Source organism: Crinia signifera, chromosome 9 (assembly GCF_055691185.1).
Source record: "Crinia signifera chromosome 9, ASM5569118v1, whole genome shotgun sequence".
NCBI lineage: Eukaryota > Metazoa > Chordata > Amphibia > Anura > Myobatrachidae > Crinia > Crinia signifera.
The window spans coordinates 119,047,650-119,068,201 of NC_139225.1; the positions used below are offsets into that span (position 1 = coordinate 119,047,650).

The window sequence follows — 20,552 nt, forward strand, 5'->3', positions numbered from 1 at the left end:
ATATATATATATATATATATATATATATATATATATATATATATACACACACACACACACACACACACACACACACACACATATGCTAAAAATTGAGACCCAGTCCAGAAACAAAAAGCACTTGGTCCTTTCTGGTCAGTGATTGCAAATTACCCATGTCCTGCGGGTGATAGTAATATAGAAAATGGAAGAACAGAGGGCACACCCAGATAATACCCAGCGCAAGGTCCTTATGTGCCCTTAATTAAAGCAAGATCCATATACATTTTTACAAGTTTTTATTGGATAAACCCAGGATTTATGTATCTATAGATATATCTATAGATAGATACCAGTCCATCACTGCCAGTAGGGACCAGCGCCTGCATTTGTTTGTGCTCATTAATGGGTTAATCTATGTAACACAACACACTGCGGGGGTTATTCTGGTTGATTCGCAAGGCTGCGAATTCGCAGCCTTGCGAGTCCACCAAACCCCACCCGGCGAACGAACGCCCCCCCCCCCCCCCCCCCCCCCCCCCGCCGCCGTCCCCTCAAAGTGCGGCTTCGCCCGACCATCGAATGATGTTTAGTGTGCACGCATATATAAGTGACTTTTCAGTTTTCAGTTACTTACATTTCCGTGCACGCTGGTGTGGATATGGGCGGACAGCTGACATCCTGCACATGCGCAGATACCCACCTGCGCATGCGCAGATGCGCAACAGTACCGATGTGATCTGAATGAGGCCCAGCATGCCTTCATTTTTTTTTTGTCTAAGCAAGAAAAGTACAAAAAAAATTAAAAAATAAGCAAAAATTTAATTTTCAATGGACAAACATAAAAAAAATATTTTTTGCTAGTATGTCCAAACTCCAATCTACTATTTTAGCTAAATTATATGTATTATAAAGTATGATATGTATTACTTAATTATTTTTTTTTATCTTGTTTAACATGTAATGTTGTTTTTTATTGTCATTATTCTAGTGTATTTATTATTGTAATTTGTGTTTTTATACCTCAGGAGTCGGAGTTACAATGGTCCTGATTTCAACACTGGTCACCATATATTACAATGTCATTATCGCATACAGCTTGTATTACTTATTTGCATCGTTTACAAGTGTATTACCGTGGTCTGAATGTTATGATTGGTCTGACAGCAAGTGCAGCAAAATTCCCAAAGGTAAATGTTTACACGTATTGACAGGAACCTATCATTCACATCATGTTAACAGTTACTGAGGGGGAAATATACCAGACCTTCCGAAAGGGAGGGACAGGTGAAGAAGCTGCCTAGGTCAACCAATCTGCTTACAATTGTACATGATAAACGATAGCTACTGTAGAAGCTGATTGGTTGCTTTGGGAAACTCCTCCTCTTGTTTGTTTAAGAAGCTTTGATACATCTCCCGAGTGATGTTTTCTGAGAGGTGCAGATTCTGCACATGCCGAAGTCTCCAGAAACATGGCTACATTAACCATGTTCCCCTAGACTTATCTCTAGTGCACATGTGCAGCTCTCTGAAAATATGGCATCCACCATGTTACTGGAGATTAATCTCTAGTGCAGATATGCGAGTCTCAGAAAACGTGATACCCCCATGTTCCCAGACACTAATATCTAGGGCACATGTTAGGTTCTCAGAAAATATGACATCCACCATGTTCCTTGTGGACTACTCTCTAGTGCAGATGTGCCGGTCACAGAAAACATGATGCCCACCATGTTCCCAGTGTGGAGCACTGGCATATTTATAATATGCAAAATGGGAGTCTGCACAGGGCCCCCTCTTCTATTAAAGCTGCCCTAGTATCAGTGGCGTAGCTACATATGTGGGAGACCCTCCGGCGGCTTGGGGGAGAGGCTCCAGCGGGGTCCGTGGTGGGCGCCACTGTCTGAACTGACAGGCAACCCAGGCAGCAGTGAGTGCTGACCTAGTCCCCCCTGTACATATCTAATGGGCGGGGACCCAGCGCAGTGCATATTGAATGAGCGGGTCCCCGCCACATGCATATGTAATGAGCTGGTCTCGCTCATTACATGTGCATGGAGTGGGGACCCTACTCATTAAATATGCACTGCGCTGGGTCCTCGCTCGTTGTCCATTGCCTCTTGGGGGTGGGGTGCGCCAGAATATGGCAGGGGGGAGAAAAATTTCTAGCTAGGCCACTGCCTAGTATAGAGCTTTAGCCTGATGAGCTGACAACATTTTCTGTTTCTGACACGCCACTAACAGTGAAGGCAGGTGGTCTTATAGAAGTATAATGCTATTCAGTTATCTGTTCCTGATAATGTCAATAATGGGATTCTATCTACTGTATTCACAGGCATCTGTAGCTTTATACTGGAGCCAAATGTCACAGAAACAGCAAATCTTACCTGGGTACGAGAGAATAATTACACGTGTTTGGAAAACTCGACTATGTTTTTGGAGACTGAACTCCCCAGCAAACAATATTGGGAGTGAGTATATACAGTACTAGCAAAAGCTTCGAAAACTAGTCTTCTGTGTTTGCGCATGTGTGAGAAAGAAATGTATTTTCACTCTCTGCCAGCAGATGGCAGTGTTTCGGAGACTCATGGACACCAGACATATATATATATACCGTGTTTCCCCGATAATAAGACACTGTCTTATTTTTTTTTTTCACCTAAAAAAGACCATAGGTCTTATTTTCGGGGGAGGGCTTATTCTAATAGACCTTGACAGGTCCATTAAAACATGCCCCACTGTGCCTTTAAAAAAATGCCCCACTGCGCCTTTATAAAAATGCCCCAGTCCACAATTACCAGTCATCCATTGTACCTGTTTGTGTAATGGATAAAGGACCTGCCGGCGCTGTGTGTGCTGAGCGGCGTTGAGCTGAGAGGTGATGTGCGCAGCGTGATGTGCGCGGCGTGACGTCACGCCGCGCCTACCGCAATGCATCCCTGGGAACGGGAGCTGCGGTGTTGCAGGCGTGAGAGGAGGTGAGCGGAGGGCAGCGGGGGTCAGCGGGGGTCAGCGGGGCTGAGCGGGGCCTACCGTACACCTACGGTACAAAATACCGGTACCAAAAAATAAATGGGAAATTTGATAGGGCTTAATTTCGGGGGAGGGCTTAATTTGGACCAGCGTCCAAAATCTGGGGTAGGGCTTATTATCGGGGTAGGTCTAATTATCGGGGAAACACGGTATATATATATATATATATATATATATATATATATGATATTTTGGTACTTGTGTACTTTCACGGCTCCCATCGCATGCCATCGCATGCCATCTGATGTGATGCGATGTCATTTTTCACAGAAATAATGGCCATGAGTTGACATCATGTAAAATGCACCCCAAATGTCATTTTTCACACTGTACCACCCCCACTATCAACGCCAACCCGAAGCGTGGCGAGCGCAGCGAGCCCGCGAGGGGCGGCGGTACGCGTCCTACGACCTTTTCATACCCCCACTATCCGCGTCAGCGTGGAGTTGAGAATAAAAAGTGTGGCAAGCGCAGCGAGCCACCGAGCCCGAAGCGTGGCGAGCGCAGCGAGCCCCGCGAGGGGACGCGGATACCTTCACAGGTATCTGTGTCCCCTCACGGGCTTCACAGGTATCCGTGTCCCCTTGCGGGGCTCGCTGCACTCGCCACGCTTCGGGCTCGGTGGCTCGCTGCGCTCGCCACACTTTCTATTCTCAACTCCACGCCGACGTGGATAGTGGGGGTATGAAAAGGTCGTAGGACGCGTACCGCCGCCCCTCACGGGCTCGCTGCGCTCGCCACGCTTCAGGTTGGCGTTGATAGTGGGGGTGGTACAGTGTGAAAAATTACATTTGGGGTGCATTTTACATGATGTCAACTCATGTCCATGATTTCTGTGAAAAATGACATTGCATGCGATGCGATGCGATTTTTCACGATATTTCTAACCTAGTGATTTCTAATGAATGAGTAAAATGAGCAGAGAGGGGGCGGGATGTTCTAACATCCGCAGTCCTCCTCTGTCGCCAAGCGCTGACATAATTGCTGCATATGCTCTAACATATGCAATAATGATGGCGAAGGACAGCTCTTGCGTTAAGAGCTGTCCTTTGCGGTGAGCCTGTGGGTCCCGGCGGCTCCCCCCTCCCTCCCATACCCGGCGCTGGTGCTGCTGCTGCTGGGGGGGCTGGCTCTCCTCCACCTCCCTGCACCCGGAAGAGGATGTACAGTGCAGGGAGGAGGAGGTCTGAAGTCCGAGCAGCATAGCTCTGTGGGGGGTCGGTGCGGGGCGGCGGGGGGCGGTGCGACGGTGGGTCACGGTAGAAGCCCATAGGCTTCCCAAAATGCTGTAAAAATACCCGATAATTGTGTTTTTACTTCATTTTTAGTTTAGAGGAACTCCCCCAATGCATTTATATGAATTCCTTAGTACTGACACTCTGTGTGTATATAGGTGCACATACACTGGTCCGATTTGAGCTGTTTTCGCCCAATTCAGATGGATTCTAGTGCGCATTGGATCGGTTCCTAGAGATCATACCTGTTGCATGTATGATCTATCGGATCAGATGCATCAGTGTACATCGCTGGTGCTTTTTTAGCAATGGCCCTGTACGTGCGATAAATCGCATGCGATTTATCACATGTAAAATATGGCACATCAAGCGTACCCCTCCGAGGAAGCTGCCGGGCAACTTGAAGTAAAATCAAGTCCATCAGACAAGTCGGACCTGTGTATGGGGGCCTTACGTTATAAACTATATACACTTAAGAACAGCAGGGACCGCTTACGGAATATCAGAATGTATTAGAAATACAGTGGAAATCTTGTCTTGAATTACATTGTAATATGAAGCTGAAGAGTCATACCCAGTATTTCAGAAACTGAATGAACACATCTACTGTATACAGGTCCCCTTTAAATTATGCATTTTGACAATTATTCATAATTATTATTATCCACTGCTGTTATTTGCATTTCATTGACCTTGGAGTTCAGTGTCCTTTGTGGTTAAAGTTTACAATGTTGTCTGCTGCTATCAGCAAATCAAGTATCTTCACATGGATGTTTTACAGTATTCTTTATTATATATATTATCTAGCAATGTATACAATAGTATCTATGTTGCAGAGATGTTTCTTTTTCCAACAACAATAATTAACAATGGGCCTTATTCTAGTTCACTCTTTCTGACAAAATCCTTTTTAGATGGACAAAACCATGTGGACTGCAGGGGGGCAGATGTAACTTGTGCAGAGAGAGTTAGATTTGGGAGGGGTTTTACTTCAAAGTAAGATCTATATTGCAGTGTAAAAATAAAGCAGCCAGTATTTACCCTGCGCAGAAACAAAATAACTCACCCAAATCTAATTCTCTCTGCACATTTTACATCTGCCCCCCTGCAGTGCACCTGGTTTTGTCCATCTAAGAAGGATTTTGTCAGAAAGAGTGAACTAGAATAAGGCCCAATGTGAGGTTAATTATCCACCTAAAATAGATTTAATACACATCAATGTGCAGTAGTAACATAGGGCCAGATGCACTAAGCTTCTAAAGTGATAAAATAGAGAGCGATAAACAGTCAGCCAATCAGCTCGTACCTGCCTAGTCACAGACTGTGTTTGTAGAAAGAATTGGGGTTGATACACTGCGCTCACTTTTAAGTTGGTGTTTTATTTCAGGCGCTGCCAGGCTCACAAGGGTTTCCCGGTACCTTGTTTCTGAATTTATAGTTTTGCTGGGGCTTTGGGCGCAGTCTAACTAATGAGATACCTGTTTTGACTACTTCTGTGAGGGTGTAGAAATAAGAAGAAGGAGATTTAGCTGGTGTAAAAAATAGTGGATGTTTATTAAAGAACCTTGTGCTTGGGGTAATATGAGAAGTTTGTAGTTTACTTGGTGCTTGTTGTTTTTGCACCTATAGGGGGTCCCCACCATGGGGAAATTCCACTGCAGTGTCACAATTTGAGATTCCCGACAGGGATTCAGGTGATCCTCTTTGGGCACCTTTAAACCTCCGTAGGTCTGTTGATATAAGATCTACGGTCTCAATAGTGATGTGCCTCGGAATTATGAGTGTGTTTTGTTTGTTGGCAGGGTGGGAAAGGAGCTAGTGAACTCCGTTACAATCTCATAGGTGTTTTCACCTATGTCCTTTCTATTCCCCTTTCCTATTGGACCTGGGTGTTTTAGGTCTTAAAGGGTTGAGAGTTAAAGTTAGAGTTGTTTTTAAGTCTTGTTTAATTCAAAGTGTCTGTGTGGGGAAGAGCCTTTCAGCTTCAGGCGATCCGTGTGGACCCCTTTACAATCACATAGGTTTTTGCCTATGCCTTCCCCCACTTTTGGTATGTGCGTCTTTTGCCTGCAGCTCCCCTCCGTTCTAAAGTGTGGTGTATGTGGGATTTAACACTCACAGTTTTCTACGGGGTGTCGCTGTTCTTACTCACTGAGGGAGCCGCAGTGTGTGTCCAGCCGGCGGTGAAGCTTCACAGACAGCGCTGCTCCGTCTCCGTGTCCCGCTGCTGGCGTGCGCTGGTTGATGACGTTACCTTCGCTCCAGAGTTGTACGGAGCTTGGTGCCGCTTGTTTTAGGTCTTCTCCCTGTGCTGCCGGGAGTGTTCTTGTTAGTGAAGTTAATGGTCGCCTACGCGTTTCGGCCTATTACAGCCTTTTTCAAGGTTCTTTAATAAACAGACTGTGTTTGAAAAAAATTGAAAAAATGGGTTGGTTGCGCTATGCAGTACTATTCAGTCATACATGGATTAAAACATGGATATTTATTGCGATAAAAATGATATATTCACAAGATAATATTAGTGCACACGTTTTAAGCCTATGGCTTCAAGAATAGCAATATTAAAAATTAATTAATAAATAATAATGATGAATAATGAAAACAAGTAAAAATACAATATAAAGTGCAAGAAATGAGTGCTGCGGTATTCTGTATATAGGGGATGATAGTCCCAAAAAGGTCACCTCAATTCAGCTGTGTCCTGTCCTCTTTTGGGCCCAAAAGGAAATTGTTCCCTGGAGATGGGTGAACAGTGGAATGGGTTGGATGTGCCACTGTATTGTCTCTGTAGTGATTTTATATCGGAGTCACCCCAAAGATTGTTGTGGATATGGGGTCCTGGTTCGGCAGTAATTACAGAGGTGGCGTTCCTCCACAAAGATGGTATTGCCCATCCTAGGATCCCGCACTCCAGGGGGTGTTTGTGGTCCCAATGGGAAACCGAATTTTAGGAGCACTGCTGGTAGGCACAGGCTGAGGGTGATGTAAAGGCAGCTGGATGGGTGTACCAACGCGTTTCGCTGCCCCTGCAGCTTTTTTTAACCCCTTTTAGGCTTAAAAAGTGTGCACTAATATTATCTTGTGAATATATCATTTTTATCGCAATAAATATCCATGTTTTAATTCATGTATGACTGAATAGTACTGCATAGCGCAACCACCCCATTTTTCTCTTTTTTGCTGTAAGGGTGTGACACCCCATTTTTAGGTTGCAGCTTGGCAAGGCACGCCCACATTGGCGCCCTTTACAGATACTTAGGTATCCACTTCTGTGTTTGAAAAAATGTCAGACAGGAGTTGAGTGGTTGGTTGTTTTTCACTCTCCATTTTAGCACTTTTGAAGATTAGTGCAACTGGCACATATTCTTTAGCTAGAGCTCTATATTAACATTAATGTTAGGCTACTTGATTTAATTAGTTATATTTTCATATTTATAATGAACTCTTCTGAAAATAATTTATTACAGTTACACCATTTTAGAGTACTATCCCATTCCACATACTGGGGTATAAGCAGTGATAAGGGAGGAGAAGTGAGCCGCGGAGAAGTGGCCCATGGCAACCAATCAGCATCTATAATTTGCATAATATAACATTATACAGAGCAGCTGATTGGTTGCCACGGACCGCTTCTCCTCTGGCTCACTTCTCCTAACTTATCACTGCTTCATACATCTACCTCTGTACTGTAATTCCGTTTAACTACACTCAGATGTTTGCCAAGTTCTAAACATTGCAGACAGCTACACATTCAGCTAGACAGGTATACAGCTATTTATTTCCTAATTAAAATGAAAATATATAACAGCTATATAACAGCCTCCAACCCACAGCCAATTTCCTATAGACACCATGGGCCGAAATGTAATAGGGTGTGAGAATCAGAAAGTGAGAGAATTTGGAAGCGCTTTCCCAATTATTTAAAGTGCCAATCAATAACTTGGCAAAATCTATCTGGTTTTAAAAAAATGGGAAAACGCACCCAAATTCTCACACTTTTTCATTCTCACACCCTATTACATTTGGCTCCTGATGGTAGATTTACTAAAGCTACTGAAAGTGAGAAGTGGGGATGTTGTCCATATCAACCAATCACAGTGTACAGATGGGGCCATTCTCTCCCTTTGCCGGCAGAGCACCAGATTTCAGTACCTGGCAGCTGCTGGTGGAGGGCAGGCCGGCGGACGTGGACGCACGAGCGTCTCACATGCTCCCGCGTCCATTGCCGAGAATGGGACGTGCGAGCGTCTCCGATGCATTGGCCGGCTGGTGATAGCGCGGGTTGGCGGTAGATGCAATGGGAGGAGCTCAGATGAGAGTGGTTCCATCTGTAGCAATCATTTATTGTATCCTAGAAAGTGACAGAATCTGATTGGTTGCTACTGGCAATATCACCTCTCTGGCAATATCATAACCCTAACTATACACTTTTACAAACTTTAGTAAATGTACCCCCTGGTTAATGCTGGCAATACATATTATCAGCACATGCTAACAATACATTTAATCACTCTTTTTAGAAAAGTGGCTCTCCGAAGATCAAGTGGTCTTGATGAAACGGGCAATGTTGTGTGGTACTTGGCCCTTTGCCTGCTCCTATCGTGGATAATAATTGGCGCTGCTCTGTTCAAAGGGATCAAGTCTTCAGGAAAGGTAACAAGTTATACATTGAGAGTATATAAATCCTGTGCTTCTATTTATATCGATTACAAGAGTACGTCAAAGGAAAGATGAACCTTTTGTCATGTATTTACAATTCTATCGCCATTCGCCAGCCGCCGCTACCCACCACCAGAAGGTGGCGCACGCATAAGACATTTGCGAGCCCCGTTCTGACGGAGCCCACCGCCGCCGGCTTCCAGCTGCTCCCACGTCCTCCCCCGTAGCTGCCCACACCCCCCACTCCCCCTGCCATCTCCCTGGAGTGAAGACAGGCAGGGAATCCACTCCCCACCACCGTGCTGACGGGGAGGTGCGAGCGTCTGAGACGCTCGCCTGTCCCCGTCAGATGGGTCTCCTGTCCACCAGCCTGCGCCAGCTAAGGAGATCTGGCAATAGTTCAGACGGGTAATATAATCCTCATTTTCTCTAGGCGGTAATTTTCAACCCTGTTCAGTCAATTCTAAGTTCCACTATGTCCCTGAGCTTGTAAAATCATTACATCACATTGAGGGGATGGGGCATTGGGAAAAGGAAAGAGCAGTGTCCAAAGTGTCCTCAGGGCCGGCGCCACCACTAGGCAAATCTAGGCATTTGCCTAGGGCGCCGGCCACTGGAGGGCGGTATTTCGCCCCCCCTTGCCGCCCGGGTACCTGTCCTGCGGCGTTGTGCGTATATAAAGCTGTCGGCGGCGGCAGCGGGGGGTCCCTGCAGTCAATAAGAAATAACGAGCGCTATCCGCCGGGCTATGCGGAAGCGCTTCTGTTTTGGAAACAGTGTTTCCAAAACAGAAGCGCTTCCGCATAGCCCGGCGGATAGCGCTCGTTATTTCTTATTGACTGCAGGGACCCCCCGCTGCCGCCACCGCCAGCTTTATATATGCACAGCGCCGCAGGACAGGTACCCGGGCGGCAGACACCGGGGCGCCCCCACCCCGACTTGCCTGGGGCGCTCCGGTGCCTTGCACCGGCCCTGAGTGTCCTATGCGCTCTCCGAAGAGCTCTGAAGTAGCGACAGAAGCATGTTTAGAATGCAAGTTCCAGGCACAAGGCAATCAAATTTCTTATGGCACATGGGAATAATGGTGCAGCCATCTAGGTACACACTGCTTGCCCACCTCTAGTTGTGGCCCTGTCTGGGGTACTACTATTCACAAGGGTCCACGCTATGATTTTATTGCCTGTAACTGCGTGTTGGTCTGAGACGAATGAAGAAATTATATAGTCTATAGCAGTGTTTTTCAACCACTGTGCTTTGGCACACTAGTGTGCCTTGAACTGTTCTCTATTGGGCCCCCAGATCTAGAGATGCCCAAACTAGTTTACAGCCACCACCAGTTCAACTGTTTACTTCTTTTCATTTAAAGGGACAATGTATTTTATTTTTGTAACCTGTCGGGACCAGTGTGATTGTTTTTTACATGGGGGCCAATAGGTTTGTTTTTTTCCTGTTGGGACCAATGTGTTTTGCCCTGTGGGGATCTCATGGTGTGCCTCTGCAATTTTAAAATTTCATTTAGTGTACCGCAAGGTAAAAAGGTAGAAAATCACTGATCTATAGTCTCAGTTAGATGATATAGTCTATCCCTGCAGGGCTGAAACTAGGATTTTATTCACCTGGGGCAAGTAGGATTTTCCTTCACCAACCATTCAGTCATTTTTCAAACACAGCCTATAATATGACAGGTATGAGGTGATTGGCTGGTGGTTTATCACTCTCCATTTTATCACTTTTTAAGCTTAGTACATCTGCCCCTATAAGATATATTTTACTATCTCGTTTAGGGGGAGATTCTCTAAACTGTGGTAAAAATCCTGTTATCAGGGTTTTTACCGCATTTTGGGATGCTCTAAGCATCCCCAGCCAGTTATCGCAACAGGGGGCATCGCCAGAAAAATCTCACCGCCCCGCACCAACCCCCGCCGCCCCGCATCGACCCCCCCACATTTGTGACCTCCTCCTCCCTGCACTATGATCCTCTTCCGGGTGCAGGGAGGAGGAGAGCCCGGTGCAGCAGCAGCAGAGCCGGGTAATGGAGGGAGGGGGGAGTCTCCGGAAGCTGCTGGGTCCTGATGGGACCCGCTGTCTCTCACCGGAAAGGACAGCTCTTAACACAAGAGCTGTCCTTTGCCATAATTATCGCATAAGTTAGAGCATTTGCGATAATTATGTAGGCGATCTGCGGCGATGTGCGACGGTAAGGGGGCGCGGATGTTAGAGCATCCCCCCTTAGTGTGTACACACAATATCGTTAACATTGCGCGTTCCTGTGCATTGGGGATGACCTCGTCTGAACATGTACAAACGATAGAGGTTCCCCTTAATGATAGCCATGCTGCCAGCTCCCTCCCCACTGGTAATGGGAAGTGTATACTGTATGAAATTGTTGATGTTGGCACCCCGTCCGATAACTGTCTCCAACAATATTGGTTTTGGAGGAGATAATGTAATCAGGGGCAGATTGGTGACTAAAACCGACCCGTGAGAAATTCCACAGCAGCCCGGGGGTGGGGGTGCTATCGGGTTCGCCGCCTGGGGGGGGGTGTCTGCTGCCGGGTTGCCATTGCCATCGGGTCGGGGGGGGGGAGGGTTTGGATGCCGCGAGGTGGGGGGGTGTGATCGTGTCATTGCCGGGGGGGCTAGTCTGCTTCTCTCCACTTGTAGCAGCACCAGCGGTGGCAGGGAGGACAGCACGGCTCCAGCTCCATTGCCGTCATTTTTATCCCTGGGAGCCGGCCATTGGAGACAGCGTCGGCCCGTTGAGGGGGGAAAGCGGACAAATCCGGGCCGGCCCACTGGGAAGTGGCCCGGCTTCCCGGTGGCCCAATCCACCCCTCAATGTAAGCTTTACTAACCTTTAAAACCCATGTGACAGCTAGCTAGAACATGGGGGAGTTTGTTCAAATCTCAGAGAGTGATAAAGCTGAGAGATACATAGTGCCAACCACTGAGCTCCTAATTGGTATTTTTCCAGCATGTCCTATAAAATGACAGTTAGAAGCTGATTGGTTGGTACTTGATCCAAGATTTGATAACTCTACCCCACACTAGTCTCTATGCACATTATATAAGTAGATTGGGTACTTGTTTCCTAGCAAGGCCACACCGATTTCCATCGGGGTGGTCGTGTCGGAAAAATTGCGACCGACGCGACCGACCCTTTTTTTTAATTGAATCAAATGTGAATTGGGTCCCTAGGACCCGATTTTACATTGGATTCAATGTAAAATATTCCCTAGACCCCCAAATTTAACACCGTAAACCCCACCCCACGATTGACGCCAACCCGAAGCGTGGCGAGCGCAGCGAGCCCGCGAGGGGCGGCGGTGCGCGTCCTCCGACCTTTTCATTCCCCTACTATCCACGTCGGTGTGGAGTTGAGAATATAAAGTGTGGTGAGCGTAGCGAGCCACCGAGCCCGAAGTATGATCCTCTTCCGGGTGCAGGGAGGAGGAGAGCCCGGTGCAGCAGCAGCAGAGCCGGGTAAGGGAGTGAGGGGGGAGCCTCCGGAAGCTGCCGGGTCCTGATGGGACCCGCTGTCTCTCACCGAAAAGGACAGCTCTTAACACAAGAGCTGTCCTTTGCCATAATTATCGCATATGTTAGAGCATATGAGATAATTATGTAGGCGATCTGCGGCGATGTGCGACGGTAAGGGGGCGCGGATGTTAGAGCATCCCCCTTAGTGTGTACACACAATATCGTTAACATTGCGCGTTCCTGTGCATTGGGGATGACCTCGTCTGAACATGTACAAACGATAGAGGTTCCCCTTAATGATAGCCATGCTGCCAGCTCCCTCCCCACTGGTAATGGGAAGTGTATACTGTATGAAATTGTTGATGTTGGCACCCCGTCCGATAACTGTCTCCAACAATATTGGTTTTGGAGGAGATAATGTAATCAGGGGCAGATTGGTGACTAAAACCGACCCGTGAGAAATTCCACAGCAGCCCGGGGGTGGGGGTGCTATCGGGTTCGCCGCCGGGAGGGGGGTGTCTGCTGCCGGCGGGTTGCCATTGCCATCGGGGCGGGGGGGAGGGTTTGGATGCCGCGAGGTGGGGGGGTGTGATCGGGTCATTGCCGGGGGGGCTAGTCTGCTTCTCTCCACTTGTAGCAGCACCAGCGGTGGCAGGGAGGACAGCACGGCTCCAGCTCCATTGCCGTCATTTTTATCCCTGGGAGCCGGCCATTGGAGACAGCGTCGGCCCGTTGAGGGGGGAAAGCGGACAAATCCGGGCCGGCCCACTGGGAAGTGGCCCGGCTTCCCGGTGGCCCAATCCACCCCTCATTGTAAGCTTTACTAACCTTTAAAACCCATGTGACAGCTAGCTAGAACATGGGGGAGTTTGTTCAAATCTCAGAGAGTGATAAAGCTGAGAGATACATAGTGCCAACCACTGAGCTCCTAATTGGTATTTTTCCAGCATGTCCTATAAAATGACAGTTAGAAGCTGATTGGTTGGTACTTGATCCAAGATTTGATAACTCTACCCCACACTAGTCTCTATGCACATTATATAAGTAGATTGGGTACTTGTTTCCTAGCAAGGCCACACCGATTTCCATCGGGGTGGTCGTGTCGGAAAAATTGCGACCGACGCGACCGACCCTTTTTTTTAATTGAATCAAATGTGAATTGGGTCCCTAGGACCCGATTTTACATTGGATTCAATGTAAAATATTCCCTAGACCCCCAAATATAACACCGTAAACCCCACCCCACGATTGACGCCAACCCGAAGCGTGGCGAGCGCAGCGAGCCCGCGAGGGGCGGCGGTGCGCGTCCTCCGACCTTTTCATTCCCCTACTATCCACGTCGGTGTGGAGTTGAGAATATAAAGTGTGGTGAGCGCAGCGAGCCACCGAGCCCGAAGTGTGGCAAGTGTAGCGTGCCCCCCGAGGGGACGCGTATAACTTCACAGGTATACGCGTCCCCTCGCGGGGCTCGCTGCGCTCGCCACGCTTCGGGCTCGGTGGCTCGCTGCGCTCACCACACTTTATATTCTCACCTCCACGCCGACGTGGATAGTAGGGGAATGAAAAGGTCGGAGGACGCGCACCGCCGCCCCTCGCATGGGGTCTGCCGGTAATGGCACAAGACCGACGCGATGCTCCTGATTTCAATGTTAAAAAATTATTTTAACATTGAAGCCCATGGCAAAATCGGGGGCATCGCGTCGGTCGCGTCGGGGCCAATGTTAATGGTCCCGACCGACGCGATGCCCGCGATTTTTCCTTTGCCGGCAAAATGGACCTGATTTCAAAGGAAATCGGGTCCATCGTGGGCATCGTGTACCTTAACTTAAAGGTACACGATGCCCAAGATTTTGGCCGTGCTAGGAAACAAGTACCGTAGATTGTAAAGAAATCTAAACTGAACATGTTTTTTTATGTATTTTGTGGGAACAGAGAGAATAATTATTGACTCAGACACATAAACCTGTATATTACTCGTTAAATCCTTAAAACATGACTTGTTGGGATGAGCACAATATTTGAATATCCCTTTATTAGTTTATCCAATTACTTTGGTGTTAGCTTCAATATGTGTCATATACTGTATAAGCAAAAACAAAAGCTGGCTGCATCAAAAGTATGTCTAAACAAAGGGCCTGATTCAGACCTGTTTACTAGGGTGCGTGTACGCCAACCCTCTAATTTTTTTTTCCCGAACTGACTTTTATTTCCGCCACTAATCGGGCGCTGGTGTCATTCCCAGGGGAGCGGCCAGCGTTTTCATGGGGACGTAAGACACTGGCCAATTCCCCTGATGCCGCCCCCTGCTGATACGAATATCTCAGCAAGTGTGATACTTGCCGAAGGCGTTCGCATGGGGTCTGCACGTGCGCAAATTCCTGCATGCGCAAACCCTCCACCATCGAAAACAGGGGTCGAATTTGGACCGGGATCTGAATCGGTCCCATTATTCTTTTATAAATATTTGTAGAGACCTGAAATGCATCAAAATAAACAAAAATGTGTATTATATTATCATGCTCATTAAAAATATATAAACAATGTATAAAATGTATACACAGGGATGAACTTTGTGCTTTTGCTTATCGAAGGTCCCAGTGAAAGTCAGTTGGCTAGGTCGTGATACCCAACATAAAATTATATTGCACATTATTATATATATTGTATACCATTAAGTAATTAAACATTAAATAAATTGCCTGAACATGCCCAGCTCTAAAAAATACCATTAGTAGCATAAAATGTATTGAAATACTGTATCTGTACCATAAAAGTATAGACCATGCATGTTACAGCCTTGAACGGAAAGTAGGTCGTGCTTGTCTACCAACGACATCAAACAGTAAACCAATAAAGTAATTGCCCTGTAAGTTATATAGGCATCCTTGCATTAAATAACATTTCACTGTAAACCATTAAAATGAATTGCATCATAAAGAGTCCAAAGGACCCCAAGATGAAATTATATTATCTCATAAAGAATCCATTTCCACCAAATATTAACATATACCTGTTAGGAGGTTCCACAGTTTACGATACAAGTTTCATGTAGCATTTAAGAGGCTGCTTGCAGCCCTGATGCTGGTGCACTGGATAGCAAAAAATCAACAAAAGATTTTCCTTTGTAGAAATATTTTAGGTGTTACCTTGTATCATATTGTAGTAAAATAAACTTTAGCAGATGCTGTTACATTATTACGAAGAAGTGTTGATAAAAGTTGGATAATGACATTGTTAATAATAATAATAATAATAATAATAATAATAATAATAATAATAAAACAACAACGTAAACTGAGCTACCCAGTTACAAGCAATCCAATATACAGTAAACAGTCTGATGTATGCCTATAAGCATAATCCCTAATAAGTGCTGGCATTGAGGGAGGAGTTGCACCATATCAGGGCTAACCCTGGCTAAGGGCTAGATTCTTTAAACTTCAAAAGTGATAAACTGGAGAGTGATAAACAGCCAGCCAATCAGCTCCTACCTGCCATGTCACAGAATGTGTTTGAAAAACGTCAGACAGGAGCTGATTGGCTGGCTGTTTAGCACTCTCCATTTTATCACTTTTGAAGCTTAGAGAATCTGGCCCTATATCTGCTAATAGGATACCTTCACAAAGTAATTGGCAACTGATATATAAAATATACAAGGCATTACATAGACGACGGGGTACATAACCTTCAACTTCCCTTACCTGAATCATTTACTCAACACTCCCTACAATGGAATCTAACCATTGGTTTATGCTGCCCTGCTGATCATTACAGCGGTATGATACCTCATCAATGTTTATAAACCAAGTCTTGTTTTGTACTCTAAGGTTTACTTCATTAAATAATTATTGATTATTGTTTATGTAAATTGTGGCGCAGCAAAACTATTGTGGCGCCATATAAAGGATAATAATAATAATAAGTAGATGAAGACAAATGTACAGATGGAGCGCCACTCATTTAGCGCCAGCTCTCGCCAGATTCCCTGTGCTGGTGAGAGGTGGCGGAGAGGCGCTCCATCTGATGGTAACGTGCAAGCGCCTCACATGACGGGGTCAACACGGCGGCGGGGAGCACTTTCCCGGCCCCTCTCCGCTTCAGGGAGATGGGCAGGGTTAGGGGGAGTGCGAAGAGCTACGGGGAGTGGTGAGGAGGCGATGAGAGGAAGCGGAGGGCTCAGACAGAACAGGGTGCTCGGGCATCTCCTGCGTGCATGCCCCCTTCCGTCTGATGGCGGTTCCTGGCGGTTGGGGATAGAGACGCCAGGACCCGCTACACAGGAGCGCTCCATCTGTACTTTGTGAGAACATTTATTTATATGGAATAATATAGGCCAAATAGAAACTATAATGGTTTCCAAAACACTTGTTATATTATATTTTATTTTACAAATATGAAAAAAAATGTATAATGCCTGTAATCTTTTATATACATATTAAAGTGCAGCATTCTGATATCTGAAGGGTTGTTTTGACAGGTGGTATACTTTACGGCTATATTTCCATATGTCGTCCTGCTGATTCTTTTGATACGAGGAGCTACATTGGAAGGAGCCTATGACGGCATAAATTATTACATTGGTACGCAGTCGGACATTTCAAAACTAACAAATGCAGAAGTAAGTTTACTCGCGGTTTGCAACAATGTGTTAGAAATGTGTTATCTGATGTTACTCTCCCTGTATTGGGATTTCTTCCCATAATTTGGTTAAGATGATTATTTCAATGCAAAACATGCATACAGTCCTACCCAAACAAAGGTTTAAATTTAGATCGTAGTACAGTACTATATTAAGCAGCAAACAGACTGCCAGCACATTGCAATGGAATATTGGTTTTCAGTTTATCTTGTCAATCTTAACCAGTTGTTACATTTAATTGATTATTAGTGCTCCCAGTAGTCACAGTATTCATAAGAATGTCCCAATGCTACTACCCAAAAAAGGTCTATCTACATACATTGGTTAATGTAATAAGCTCTATCTGATATCTTCAGGTGTAATTATTCTGGTACCGCTATTGTTCCTTGGCCAATTGATTTCTAGACATATATTTACTAAAGGTCGATAGAACATTTTTCACTCAATGTTCTATTGATACTCTTGTCCGACTTTGTGTGTCAGGTATTTGCTAAAGTCAAAAAGATTCAAAATCGGCTGAAATAGAACTTTGAACCTCAGTAGATCTACAATAAAACCACTTCTGCATAGGTGCCGATACCAGGAATACAGTGCGCATGACTTGTTTTGTCGATTTTGAGTCCCTTTTGAGTCCATTTTTGAGTCCATTTTTGGTTCTAATGAGAGTGAAAAACACATTTAGAACTTCAAATAGAAACCGATGCACCATCAACAGCAGAATAGAACAAAAAAAGCTAGTAAATGAGCTATTTTGAACAGAAACACTTTAGTCAATTTTTGAGGGGGTATTGGTTCTATTCTAATCCGAAATTTAAATGACCTTTACCTATTTGTTCCTTCATATACAGTATTTTATGTTTTATCAAAACCTGTTTGCATAGCTTCCATTCTATACCATACGAGAAAGCTTTGTTTGTTTATTTTATGACTAAATAGCCTATAAACTTTCCTGTAATACTTTCCTAATTAGATCCCGCACCATGGCCCTTATTCAGATCTGATTGCAGTGCAAATTTGTTCTCAAAATGGGCAAAACCATGTGCACTGCAGGTGGGGTAGATGTAACATGTGCAGAGAGAGTTAAATTTGGGTGGGGTGTGTTGAAACTGAAATCTAAATTGCAGTGTAAAAATAATGCAGCCATTATTTACCCTGCACAGAAACAAAATATCTCACACAAATCTAACTCTCTCTCTATCCATGTTACATCTGCCCCACCTGCAGTGCACATGGTTTTGCCCATTTTGAGAACAAATTTGTACTGCGATCAAATCTGAATAAGGGCCACTGTACACATCCCTGACATTCTTATAATCTTTGGCATGATGTCTTAGGTCTGGAAAGATGCTGCCACACAAATTTTCTTCTCTCTGTCCACGGCATGGGGTGGACTCATGGCGCTTTCCTCCTACAACAAATTTCACAACAACTGCTATGGAGACGCTATAATGGTGTGCATCACTAACTGCCTCACGAGTGTGTTTGCTGGCTTCGCCATCTTTTCTATATTGGGGCACATGGCATTCAAAGCTGAGAAGGAAGTAAAGGATGTAGTGGATTCAGGTAAGCAAAATACAAACAAACGACAGTCATTTCTGTCTGATATGCAGCAGAGTCAGCAACATTATGGGGTGAACCTGCATCAGACTACCAAATGGTCCCCCTGTGGCTCCCACATGCAGCTGGCACTATGCACATGGGATCGCTGCTAACACTACTGGGGCATCAGCAGCCCAGTGGAGACATTTGATAGTGATGAAGTGCGGACATTGCCCATAGCAGGCGGATCGATGCCAGCCCGGGGGTCTGGCGTTGGCGCGTATGATGTCACATGATGTTTCACGGTCGGAAACAAAAAATCAGTTTAGACTTTCTTACAGAAGGGGAGATAAATCATTCAAATTCAAATTATTTCTCTCCCCTTTGGCCGCATGCAAGGGGATTTGTTCTCGTACACATCCCCTTGCATGCTAGCATTAAGCGGGGTGGCAGGCGGCCTAGTGAACAGATCTGAATCAAGCCCCTAGTATCCTTATTTCCAGCAACCAATAATGGTGGAACGAAGACACTTTAGGGCAATTTGCTGGGGTGCCGGATGACGCTCCGACAGGGGGGATTCTGATAGTCAGAGTCTCGACTGCCGGTGCTCCGAGAGGGGCTATTCTCTCTTGTGGGGGTCCACGACCATCATAGAGGGAGAATAGAACCTGTGGCGAGCGTGGCGTGTCTCACCCCCCTTGTCGGAGCACCAGCAGTCGGGATTCCGATGTCGGGATACTGACCGTCGGGATCCCCCGGTCGGAGCGCCATACCACACCCATTTGCTGTGGGTGCATCCCTTATGCAGGCATGTCCGAACGGTAGCCCTCGAGCTGTTGTCAAACTACAAGTCCCATCATGCCTTGCCTCAGTTTTGGTATTAGGGAATGCTAAAACTATGGCAAGGCATGCTGGGATGTGTAGTTTCACAACAGCTGGAGGGCCATAGTTTGGACAGGCCTTCCCTAATGTAATGATAGTACTTTCAATAGCATAAACATTAAACGTGGCTCTGGCTGCAGCAACTGTATCATTTATAGGTGTCATTCATTAAGAAGGGTATATGGCAGCCCCACACTGAGGGCTAAATTTAGTAATGGTTCTGAAAAGGAAAAGAGGTGATATTGCCAGTAGCAACCAATCAGATTATGTCTGTAATTTTCTAGGCTGCAACAGAGAAATGATACAGAATCTGGTTGCTATGGACAACATCACCTCCTTCCCCTGAATATCTGTCACTAGATGAGTTACACTTTATATGGGCTGTTTTCTTCTATTCTAGGATTTGCTCTTGCATTCATCGCCTACCCAGAAGCATTGTCTCAATTGCCTGTGGCCCCATTGTGGTCAATTCTATTCTTCTTCATGTTGCTAACCCTGGGCCTTGACTCCCAGTTTGCCTCTGTAGGTGAGTACGGATCTGTAGGCAGGATTAGGCAGTTACCTTTACATCCACAACAGTCACTGCTGAGTTTTCACAGTATTTTTCAAACTGCAAATACAAATAATTAGAGAAACTCAAAATTTCCCATAATGATTTGCTAATCCCTAAACAGTATTCATAAAGGGGCCCAGCGATGTTGCTGCTTATTAGTGAAATGCTTACTGGGACATTTTGCAGTTAGCTGTAATTAGTGTTAACCCCTCAGGTGTTGAGTCAGAGCTGAGTAATGAGATTTATTCTATGTCCCTCCTTAATGAGTCAAATAAATTCATTTTATACTGTGGGAAATAGTACAGATGTGATCATTCGGGATATGACACGACTTGTTTTTCACTAGAGCACCTGCAAATTCAGGTCCCTGTGAACAAGTCACCAAAAACATATTGCTCGCTGCTCCTGTATAGATACATATGAGCCACGTTTCTAGAACTGTCCAGAGGAATATTCGCTGCATTCTGAGTTTGGAGGTTGAATTGTACATGATTCTGATAGAATTCCACCTTAATGTCCCATACGGTAATCCACTCATCATTAACCCCTTCAC

General features: G+C 45.6%; 1 protein-coding gene across 2 annotated transcripts in view; it reads left to right on the forward strand.

Moving 5' to 3' along the window:
• The window catches only part of LOC146035891 (sodium- and chloride-dependent neutral and basic amino acid transporter B(0+)-like), a 99,893-nt gene that overhangs the window by 66,394 nt on the left and 12,947 nt on the right, over window positions 1-20,552 (forward strand). For both annotated transcript variants that reach the window (XM_083159587.1, XM_083159588.1), the window contains 6 exons: window positions 1,008-1,169; window positions 2,315-2,450; window positions 8,768-8,900; window positions 16,864-17,004; window positions 18,360-18,588; window positions 19,847-19,972. In XM_083159587.1, the coding sequence (XP_083015713.1) occupies window positions 1,008-1,169; window positions 2,315-2,450; window positions 8,768-8,900; window positions 16,864-17,004; window positions 18,360-18,588; window positions 19,847-19,972 (927 nt within the window). The remainder of the gene's footprint in view (window positions 1-1,007; window positions 1,170-2,314; window positions 2,451-8,767; window positions 8,901-16,863; window positions 17,005-18,359; window positions 18,589-19,846; window positions 19,973-20,552) is intronic.